At 29.1% G+C, this 12451-nt stretch overlaps 1 protein-coding gene across 4 annotated transcripts in view; it reads right to left on the minus strand.

The window, feature by feature from the left end:
• The window catches only part of LOC142329226 (puratrophin-1-like), a 1606956-nt gene that overhangs the window by 493982 nt on the left and 1100523 nt on the right, over nt 1–12451 (minus strand). For all 4 annotated transcript variants that reach the window (XM_075373630.1, XM_075373632.1, XM_075373631.1 and 1 more), the window contains one exon: nt 11584–11704. In XM_075373630.1, coding sequence (XP_075229745.1) covers nt 11584–11704 — 121 coding nt within the window. The remainder of the gene's footprint in view (nt 1–11583; nt 11705–12451) is intronic.

Consider the following 12451-nt stretch of genomic DNA (forward strand, 5'->3'; position numbering starts at 1 on the left):
AGGACTTTGAGTAAATTGAATTGTTAGGCAAAACTATCGTTGTTGCGATCAACACTAATTTTATTGGTATGAGGGAAGCATTTTTGGGATTTAAAGACTCAATTAAGTATGACCTGAAAACATAGTTTAATTGAAATTAAAAGTAGAAAGAGTTTTTGAGTGAAACCTTCGGTGTTAGATGAAGGCGCGGGGTTCACGCTTCCGCAAATCGGTTAATTTGATAGTTAAGGGTTGTAAGTTATGGTAAGGTGGGCGTAGTTGGAAGAAGCCATAGGAAGGAGCGTAAATGTATGTGTAAATGCACTGTTGGTAATATCTGCCGAGACATTTGCATCGGTGACATCCTGAAAGAGACCAAAGTGTTAAATTCTCATGTTTCTAAAAGACAACCTCCTGTAAAGCCCATCAGGGCTATGGGGATTGTGTAGTGACCTGGATCGTCACAAGGCGAGTGGTGGTCCCCTTTGGGGTCAGGATGGTATTTCTTGTATAGATCTTTTCCATGTTTCACAACCATAAGAAAGATAGTACAAAATAACATTTTATTCCTTACTTATCCCAGTAAATCTGGTAAAGGACGGTTGTTATTATGAATAATGACCAGTTGGATTTTGGGAGTGATTTACATTATCAGATCAGACAGTTTAAAACTCATTTGGTAATAGAACCCAACTATTATTGTATAAACAATGTAATTACGCTTTTAAATATATTGGAATATCAGTTTTTTTTATTGGAACCTCCCTCGATCAGAGTTATTTCGGACTACCGAATATTTACCTCGCTAGTGCAATTTTTTGTTTATTATACCGTAAATGGTTTACTGTTAAAATTAATAAAACACTATTTAATATATTAACTACGTAAAATTTGTTTAAACTGGAATATAAATAACATCATTATTCTTTTTATTTCCAAGTACTAAAATTGATTTGCTACTTGTGAGTCACTAATGTTCTCTGGATTACTTTTTTTCCACTGAAATGACAATAGCTCAACTTAACTATAAGCGAAAAATAATCCTGCACTGAACAGTACATTATATATATATATATATATATATATATATCTAAATGCTCTCCCATGACAAAACAATTCGATACACATGAGTGGCGGACAATAGTAAAGACACCATAACAACACAACACAACACACAAATACACACATGTAGAATAAAAAAGTCAGATACGTAATCAGACATACACAATTTCAGTTGCATCCTTACAAAGTTTTCGAATTATGTAAGTCACGTGTCAAATTATCAAACGTCTAAGCTTTTTCCCATAATTTGACAAACAAAATACGTTCGTTGGTTAAACTGGAATAAAACAAATCTTTTTTTTTTATCAATAATAAACTACTTATATATTTTTAGATGAGTTAAAAACATAATAAAGTGCTTTAAAATAAGAGTAAAAGAAAGAAAACTTTCAGGATTATATTTGGATCAATATTCAATTTAAACTATGTGAGATTATATTATTATTAAATTTTATTGTATTAAAAAAATATGAAGAAAAAAATAACAAAGTAATACATGTCTTTCCCAGCTATTAATAGTAAAAATTAAAAGAATTCGAGACAAAAAATAAAAACAAAGAAAATATACATTTTTTAAAGATGCAGAATAAATTTTAAGAAATATTTTTTCTAAAAAAAAATTCATATACAGTTTAACCTTAAAAAATTTTCTTAAATAAATTTCTTTCTAAATATAATACACCTTTAATGGAGGATAAAATAGGTGCGAGATCTACAATTTAAAAAAAATTCTACACAATTTTTTATCAAGAATAGATATGAAATATAAGCTATAAAAAATTCTCTGTAAAATATATATTTTTTTTAACCACTTGAGAGCAACCGGTAACCGCCTAGAAGACGTTACTTCGGTCGGTCTCAAGTGACATGGCTAAAGACTAGCGCCCCCCCCCCCCCCTTAATGTAGCTTGAAGCTGATCTCGACGGGGTCCCTCTTGGATCATTGAGACATCACGACATCCCTCCCGGTAGCCATGGTGACTCTCCACAAGCGGGCTACCCTTCCCTTCCCTATCACCTAGTCTGGGTCCGAGTATGCATACCCCCCTGAATCGCGCACCCACCTCACAAACCTCTTCAATGTGTCATCAGAACGTTCCGATTCAGCTTTCTGCTGGACCCGAACGCCTTCAGCAAAGAGACTGCCTCCCTGGCCCTGCATGTGTCCACGATTCGACCCCCTGGCGACACAAATTTTTTTCGCCAAATCTCCCGAATTTTTTTTTTCAAAATCACATTAGTGGAGTTTGACATCCATACTGTAAAATATTTAAACCGAAAGAAGATAGAGCATAAGAATAAAAAAAGCATATATTTATAATTTAAGAGGTAAACCCCTACGTGTTCAGGTAGCACTACTGTCTGGCATCATGTCATGTCATGTTAATATGTTAAACATTTTTTTCTTTGTTTTCAATATAATTTGTTTGTATTTTATTAAACACGTGTTTTTATTCATTAATTGTTAGTGCATAACAGACAACCATACGATATGGCCTAGTCGCCAAGCTTGTTGGTTTCAATCTTTTATATTATCTTAAGATGTGTTAAATTATAGCGAGCAGTATCTGTTGAGACAGAGCTTTTGATTAACTCGGCTTCATATGATTCACACAGCTTCTGGCGGTTCACTTGGCTCCGTAACGCACACAGCTCCTAGCGATCACTCTGCTCCATCTACACTATATAACGCGGCGCAGCACTAGAATCTGCAGTCTCGTCTCAGCTAGTCTATCATTCGAAGACTCATATTTTAACATTATACAGTAGACATGTACTTAAAATTAAATTATATATATTTTTCAACAATGTAATACAAATTAAATTAAATGATAGACATATATATAATTGTTAATTCGAATCGCTATTTGTTTTATTTTCATTCCACTTAACATAAACGAAACACACCACCCTATCCTCTTATTTAAAAACAGATTTTATTTTTATTTTTTTAAGTTTTTTTTTATTATTTGTATATACTTACGTAAATATATTTTATATTATTTTATGCTTGTAGGTAACAAATTTGTTTTAATAAAGTTTTCTGTAAGTTGCCTGTGAAGAAAATCGAAATTGGTGTTTACGCGATATCATCCCACCCTCTGAACTAATTTGGAAAAAAATAATATAATCAATGTCCCATATATAGAAATATTTGACCCAAATTTGGAAAAATCAGTTCGGTCAATCCTGAGATGTAAGGCCACAATGTGAAACACATGTACATACAAATATTCACATATTTCTTTTTTGGTTTAAATGCCTAGTTGAACCCTAAAACTTAAAGTTTTTCAAAAAACCCGAAAAAACTTTTTGCCATGATCACCACACTTTACCCTTTAGCGTAGCAATTGTAGCTAATATATTCGTAGGAGAAGTAATAATTTTGTGATTTATTTTCATTCATTCATTATGAATGAATGAAAATAAATAAGGCTGCTGCTTTCTACCTTGTTCTATCCTCTGCTAACTTCTTTGTTTTCATTATTTTTTCTTTGCTATAATCCCATTCATCATTTGAAATCTCTTCCTTTCCTTCCATTTACCAAGCCTTCAGTCCACTAATAAACACCATTTTCTTATACAACGTCCTAATCAGTTCCTTCTCTTACATTCAATCACATTATCATTTCCCTGTTTTCTGCTATTCTTCTTAATACGTTTTCATTTGTTACATGGCTTTCCCTTCTGAAAACACACCACATCTTAAAAGCCCAAATACGTTTTCTGTCGGCCTTTTTCATCGTTCACGTTTCAGCTCAGTAATCACACTCCAAATAAAAATTTTAACGCTAAGGTTAACTTTCCACACAGCAGTCTTCCCTTCCTATTAACTTATTTTCTTGATATTCTTACTTCTTGATATTCTTGTTAGATAGATTTCACACAAAAGCCAGGTGGGCTTACAATACAATAGGTATTGTAATGGCTACTATGATTTGACTTCTGGAAAATTTCGACATATCTTCTTGTTTCACAACCCCCAGACCCCAAAACCTCCGTCAGCTCAAAAGTACATATTATATATATATATATATATATATATATATTAAATTTTTGTTGACATGAAAACCGCCATAATTTTGAACTTTCACTATCAAATTGTGCCCTAAAAAAAAATTGACCCAAAATCTCGGTCGAGTTTGTTAACGGCCAAAATCGGACCGTGGGTGTGAAAATGGGGTGGCTTTTTCAAAAAAAAATTCTATAACTTTTTTAGTAAAAAATCGAAATCGTTTAAAATTCATACGATTCTTTGAATAAGGGCCTAAAACCTATGTAAAAAAGTTTTTTAATATCACCAACCATTGGCTAGGGGGTGGAAAAATAAGCTTTTGAAGACAAAAAAAAATCATATCTCCCTTAATAGGCACAATATCGCAACGGTTTAAATTGATCGTTAGTTCTCTAAACATTGTGTAAAACGTTTGTTTGAAGCAATTTTTTATATGACCAACCCTTACGGCAACGGATGACCAAAAAAAAAAAAATTAAAATAAAACAGAAAAAACAAATTATCTATAACTTTCTTATTAACTAAAATATCGAATTCAATTAAAAATCAAACTATGTTCTGGATAAGGGTTTAAAAAATATAAAAGTAAAGTTTTTTGATATAACCAACCATTGGGCCCAGGGGGTGGAAAAAATTAGATTTTTAAGACTAAATAAAACCATATCTACAGTAGGCACAGTATCAAATCGGTTTAAAGTGGTCATTAATACTTGAACCATTACCTAAAACTTTTGTCTAACAATTTTTGATATAACCAAAGCTTGCAGCAAGGGATGACCAAAATGTTACTGGAATTGTAAGATGGGGCTTGTCGTACGCTAAACATGATAACATTTTTTCACATGCAACCAGTGTCATTTGAGTAAATTTGAAGTTTATCTTAACTATATGGTGGACATTTTTTATCCCCTCCTTAGCACCACTGAAATTCTTTTTTTCAACTTTTTTTTTAAAATTTAATTACATTGATTTATTAATAATTATTAACCTATGTTTGTAAAAAAAGTTTTAAGATAAATAAGAGGGTTAATTAGTGCATTTAATAAAACCTCAATAAAATTAAACCGCATTTAATAAAATCCAACTGTTTTGGATTTTGGGCTTATTTGGACACTTTTGAACGATTGCAATCAAAATGAGAGGTGCACAGCTAATTGTTACAACAGTCCTAAATCCAAAATTTCAACATTCTACGCCTAATCATTTTTGAGTTATTCGAGATATATACGCACATATGTGAGTACAGACGTCACGTCGAAAATAGTCAAAATGGATTCAGGGATTGTCAAATGGAAATTTGATAACCCCCCACCAAGTTACAAAACAATTTTAGAAATAGTATTACAAAATAATTTCATTATACCCGTATTTTTGGACAATCTAATGTTTTAGGTAGATTTCATAAGAAAGCTACTTATTGTAATTGGAACAATTATTAGACTTCCGGAAAATGTTGACGTATCTTCGGGTTTCACATCCCTCAGACACCCAAACCACCGTCAATTCAAAAGTTTACACACACACACACACACATACATACATACATACACACACACACACACATTTCACTTTCTTGCGGACACGATAACTGCCGTAATTTTACGCCAATCACTTTAAAATTGTTCCTTAAAAATAACTCGTTCGAAAATCTCGGTCGAGTTTGCTAACGGTGGAAATCGGACCATGGAAATCGAAGTGGGGGGACTTTATCGAAGAAACAAAATATTTCTATAACTTTCTTATTAAATAAAATATCAAATTCGTTTAAATTCCTACTATTTTTTTTGTATAAAGCCCTAAAACTTATGAAAGTAAAGTTTATTGATATCACCAACCATTAGCCCAGGGGGTTGGAAAAAATGGGGTTTCTAAGACAAAAAAATTATACCTCCCTCAATATGCAAAGTATCGAATCTGTTTAAAATGGTCGTTAGTCCTGTAATCATTATTTTATATGTTTAATAATTTATTTTCATAAACTGAAATTCAACTATATTCTCAATGTTGATTTTTTATTTATTTATTTATTTATTACATTAACGAGATTAGTACAGAATTTAGGCAGCTAATTTTTTTTGTTTATTAAAAAAAAATAATTCACTATAAAGTTTCTTCTTTTTTTAAAGAAATTCTTTTAATAAAGAAACTGCATTATTTGATAGATAAAATGTTACGGAATAAAGTAATAATAATCACAATAATGTATTGTTTTTTTAAGACGATTTAACTGGTTTTGAACTCATGGGCATAGATATAACGCAACTATTAAAAGTAGGAACAAATTATTAAATAATTTGTTAGAAAGCTTAAACTAATTTACGTTTATTATTATTGGTACGTGCAATTATATGTATATTTTTATTAGGGAAATGAAATATCTAATATCGCATAAATTGTTAATGAATGCAAAATTATTTCAGTTGCACTTAAATATCCGTTATCTTAAGGAAAAATACATTCAATTTATGTTTTATACATAATATTATTGTAATAACTTTATTTATTTTGTGGTATATATAATCATTAAATAAATAAAAATATTATGGTATATAAAAATAATTAAAGGAAGAGTTGTAGAAATTTAATGTTTATTGTTGTTATGCTTATTTGTATTATAATAACAATTTTTCATCATAACAAAGTATAATGATAATTGTAACAAGTGGTATACTGTCTGATATTAAATCAAACCGCATTTTAAAATATAGAATCTTCTCAACAACTATGCGTATTAAAATCTAGGAGAAAGTTACCTGCATTAATATATATATATAAAATAATATATATAAATCATATAAGTTGACATAACATGAGGATCGTTCTAAGATATCTTCTTATAATTATTAAGAAAAATGACTGACCTATTCTAACTGATCTTTGTATTTATAATGTTAACGTGTTACAATAAATACGATTACAGATATCTGAATGACAAACTGCTGTATATATAGTTTCGAGACTGCTCTGAATCTAATTTTCCTTCTTTAACGTTTGAAAAATTCTTTAATGATGCCATATTTTATTGACACATGCTTGTGTAGGTGTATGTATGTATATATATATATGTTTATGAAAATTTTTTCGTATATTATATGAAAAGTAGTAAACTGCTCAAAATGTCAGCATGCTGTCCCATGAATCCGAAAAAATAACAAAATTATTGCAGACACCATACATTTCATCATTACCTTTGCAATCATAAACGTTATATAAATTGTATCGTAAAACTTGCATGTAGTTAAATAATTGTTAAAGATTTAAAGTTAATAAAAAAAAAATTGGCTAAATATTGGTTGACTTTCCCGGCTATTAATAATAAAAATCTGATGTGAGCACCAGATGACTTCCTTGTACACCTTTTTAAATGAAAAGAACATACAATTTTATTTCATTAATAACTTTTTATTATTATTGAATTATAATTTACTGTAAAACTGTTTATAGGTTAAATTATTAATAAATCAATTTATTTAAATTAAAAAAAAGTTAAAAAAAGGAAATGAAGTCTGATTTGAACCGATGTGCCTTCCACTTGAAGAATCCAAATATTTCATTAATAAAAATTTTATTTATCTATAACTTGAACTAATGAAAATAAGTACCACTTATGATATATCGTTGAAAAGCTCTTAATGAGGGCTTATTACTGCAGTTAAGAAAAAGTCCAAAATGTAGATTTTTTTGGATTTTCGGTTTTTTTGGACGTCGATTGCAATAAAAAAAGGAAGCTACAAACTATGTTACAACAGTCCTAAATCCAAAATTTCTACATCCTACGGCTAATCGTTTTTAAATTATGCAAGATACATAATACGCACATTCGTACGTATATACGTCACGCCTAAACTAGTGAATATTGAGTTAGGGATGGCCAAAATGGATATTTCCGTTGAAATCTGAAATTTTTCGCGATCTCAAAACTTCCTTTACGTCGTACAAGGAAATAAAAATTAAAAGAGAGCAAAAAATAGAATACATATTTTTTTATAGATTTTTAAGAAATATTTTTTTAAAATATTTAAACCGAAGCCAGACATAATATAATATTTTTTTGAATTATTTATATATTTATTGTAGGTAACAAATATGCTTTAATAAAGAAAATCGAAACTGATTTTTTCACGATATTCCCCTAACCCTGTTAAAAAATTTTGAAACAAAAATAATATGACCTGTACATAGAAATATTTGAGTAAAAATGGAAGAAAGCCGGTTCGGCCAATCTTGAAATATAAGGGCAAAAGCAGTGCGTGACACGTGCATACAGATATGTATTTTTGGTCTAGATTAACTAGTTGGTCCCTAAAACAAAGATTTGCAAACAAACTGGATACCTCATTTTTGAAATGATTACCATTCTTATATAGCTTATAGTAGAAAAGAGCGTATTAATTATTTAAATCCTTAATAGAATACAGTCAAATTTACAAAAAATTGATAATTTTGCTTATAGGAAAAAACAAACAAATGTTTACTCGAAGAAACATAATTTTACTCTGATATTTGGTGTAATAACTGATTTTCAAAAACATTACTTGAAATTAAAAAAAAAAAATGTTCATTTACAACAAAAAGTAGATTTTTTTTAGATTAAATTAATTATGTTTTATAACACGAATTACTTCTCACGCGTATGAAAAAGGTAAAATAAAAGAGGTTAAAAAATGCCTAATTTACTCAATCATAGAATTCAATAATAAAATTATCATTTACAAATAAAAAATAAAAACAATAATGAAAACAAAATAACAACTATACGTGATATATTCAAGGGATATAATTACAACTAAAAAATAAAATTGGTTACAAAATTTAATAAAAAATTTCTATTGATTTCTTTCGATGATAAATTAATTACGGTTTTATAAAATAATAATACTGATTAAAGGGTGACAGTATTTTTTGTAGATTTAAAAAAAAATAATTAATTTTTGGATATTTAAAATGTAATTACACTGAAAGAGTTTCGTGTAGGTATTTTCTCTTAAAAAAAAAACTTTCTTTTTTCGTATATATTTTTTTTAAATGTATAAAAAGGAGGTTTTTGTGTTGGATTATTTATCTGAGAATAGGTTATGATCTAAAAAGACTATCAGCAACTGTCAACAATAAATAGAGATTTTGCAAAAGCTACAGAAAAGTTAGTATCAGTTAATTGTTTTGGGAAATAAAATCAAAGAATTAAAAAAAATTGAATAAAACTTTTCGTGACTTAAACGAACAAATTTCTCTATAATTTGTTAAAATTGTTATTTTCCGAAGTAAAGTATACCCCGACCGGCCAAAGCTTGAGCATTGGTGTTTTGGAAAATACTGATGTTTCAAGAAGACCTCCCTCCTTAAGTTTATAGAAATTTACAAAAGATATAGGCTATGTACGTACATCTGTTGACCTATGTATTTGGAAATATATCTCCAGAATGGTTCGGAAATTCTTCGAAAGCTTCAAAAAATATGTTATACTTGATACATTTGTGGCATAAAATTTTGGATGAAGTTAAAAAAGAAGCGGGTAAATATTGGTTATATTTAATTTTTATTTTTTGTTTAGTGATCGTAGAAAATTGAGTTTTAATACGATGGACATAACTTAGGTTATTTAAAAGATTGTCAGTCGTATTTTAAAATGAGAAGATATTAAACATTTTTTCTAAACACCTCACCTCTGGAAAACCCACTGACAAAAACACTTGAAAGTTGGGTATATACATTCCAGCTTTGACATGATTTTATATATATGAAATAAACGATCATGTCTATCATCTTGTTGAAAAAAATAATAATAAAAGAGATCATGCTGGCTTATTAAAGTAAATAACAGATCCAATAAATAAAATTTTATGCCCCAAATAAAGTGGACTAAGTGGGCTACACTTAAAAAATAATTTTTACTTTCTCGTCTAGATAGCGTTGTAGCAGAGCTATAGCTCTGGAAGGAAAAATATTGTAATCGGTTCAATTTTGGCACATGCGGTTTTCATTAGCTCTTGACGTTTTGACACCTAAGGAACTCCAAAAACCGGATGGAGATTTTTCTAATGTTAATGTTCGTTATGTACGCGCGCACGCGCGCGTGTGTGTTAAATGTTGGTCTCTAAATCACCTTTTATTTCCAGAAAAATTGGACCGATATGTCCAAACTTAGATTACTATTATATATAGGGCATTAATGCCATTAAATTCAGCTTAATAATTAACGGGGTGAAGCTGTAGAGAGCAAGACCACCCTCAGTATCTCGAGATTTCGCCTAATTAAGGTTGTATTTTACTTAGGCATATTTGTTAATAAATAATAATATTTGCAAATCCGTGCCTCCACCTCGAAAAAATGCTGTTGAGTTGTATTCTAAGTTGTGACGTACAGGTAAGCTGTAGAATTAAATAAATGAATAATAATTAAAGTGTAAATAAATAATTCGGTCTGGCTGGGTCTCGAACTCGATTGCTGAATTGACTCTGTACCTGGTGCGTTAAGACCCGCCGCTACGTCAGTCTGCCTATCGTAAAAGCAAAATTTGTTCTATTAAGTTGTGAAATTACATTAGTTTAGTTAGTGCCGACTGTCGCCGCTAGTACCGCACATCTGCGCGAATTAAATACAGTATGCCAGCGCGTTTTACTTAGAATCATTGAATTAATAAACGAAAAATATTATATTTAAATATAGTTAAGTTATGTGTGTAAGCCGAGCATCAGAAACAACCCACAGTTGTAGGACTTGCCCGGAATGCGGCTTTAGCCGCGTGACGGAAAAGTTCTACAATTGTGTTATTTTTTTAAGTAATATCTTTTTTTTAGCTCAATGAAAATAATTAAATGAGCTCAGGCTAACTTATTAAAGTAAACAATAAATCCAATAACTAAATTTTAAGCTGCAAAAAATGAAATGTTCTGTACGTAAAGTATCATATTTTTAAATTTAATTTTCGAGATTAGGAATATAACTGGGATCCTAAATTTTTTACTAAGTTTTTTATTTTTTTAATTATAATTATACTGCAAAATTTTAACACAAAGATCAATTCGAATATGAATTTTTTTATTGAAAATTTTTATATTTTTCGCAACTGTAGACGAAATCTACATTACTAATAAGTTAATGGTCAGTGAGCCGAACTAATTAAAAAACTATTTTCACTATTACTAATAGTAAAAATAATAATTATAGTCATTAAAATTTATATTTAATAATAATAATCCAATTTTTATTTCAAATTAAGTTTTACATAACGACTTAATTTTTACTGTATGGTAAGTAGTAATTAATTAAGGGATAAATCGAACAATTTTTTTTATAATCGATGTTCAAATATATTTTTTAGAAAAATTATTGTAATCTGTACTCGAAATTTAGGATTAAGATAATATTACATTTAATGTAATACTTAATGTGCGATTTTTATTTTAACATTGAAAAATAGATTTCTTTTAGAACCAGATTTACTCGGATTAAAAAAAGAAAAATTGGAAAAGATAAAAGTTAAAAAAAATAAATAAAAAATAATCCATAATAGATTGTATCTTACCTTAAAGGAACTGAAGCGTAATACAAAAGAAGCCGGGCAATATCTTTAGGTGATAAATTACTTTTTGATACTTCATCCAAGTCGTATAAAACAACAGCCCTACCATTTGTGTCTTGGAGACCTGCAAAAAAGAAAATAATTAAATCAAAACATTAAAAAAAAAAAATAAATATAATATTTTTATTAAATCAATTAAACATGGGTAAACCAAAGCCAAATGGAGTAGCTATCCTTTAATGATACTTTTTTACTTCCTTATACGAAAGGTAAAGGAAGTATTGTGATCGCGAAAAATTTTGGTTTTAAGGTGATTTCAACAAAAACATCCATTTTGATCATCCCTGAATCCATTTTCACTAGTTTAGGCATGACGTCTGTACGTACGTATGTATCTTGCATAACTAAAAAACGATTAGCCGTAGAATTTTGAAATTTTGTATTTAGAAATGTTAAAAACTAGTTGTAAACCTTCCCTTTCGATTACAATCGACGGGACTAAAGTGTCCAAAAAAGCCGAAAATCCAAAATATTTGGGTTTTGGACTTTTATTTAATGCAGTAGTAAGCCCTCATTGAGAGCTTTTCAACGATATATCATAAGCAGTACTTATTTTCATCGGTTTCAGAGTTATAGTCAAATAAGATTTAATTAATTAAATATTTGGATCTTACAAGGGGGAAGGCACATCGGTTCGAATCAGACTTCATTTCTTTTTTTTAACTTTTTTTAAATTTAATTATATTGATTTATTAATAATTATTAATTTGTGATTGTAAAAATAATTTTGCAATAAATAATAATTCAATAATAAGTTAATGAGATAAAATTTTATGTAGTTTTCATTTAAAAAATTGTGTATATGTAATTT

Source organism: Lycorma delicatula, chromosome 8 (assembly GCF_047948215.1).
Source record: "Lycorma delicatula isolate Av1 chromosome 8, ASM4794821v1, whole genome shotgun sequence".
Classification (NCBI taxonomy): Eukaryota; Metazoa; Arthropoda; class Insecta; order Hemiptera; family Fulgoridae; genus Lycorma; species Lycorma delicatula.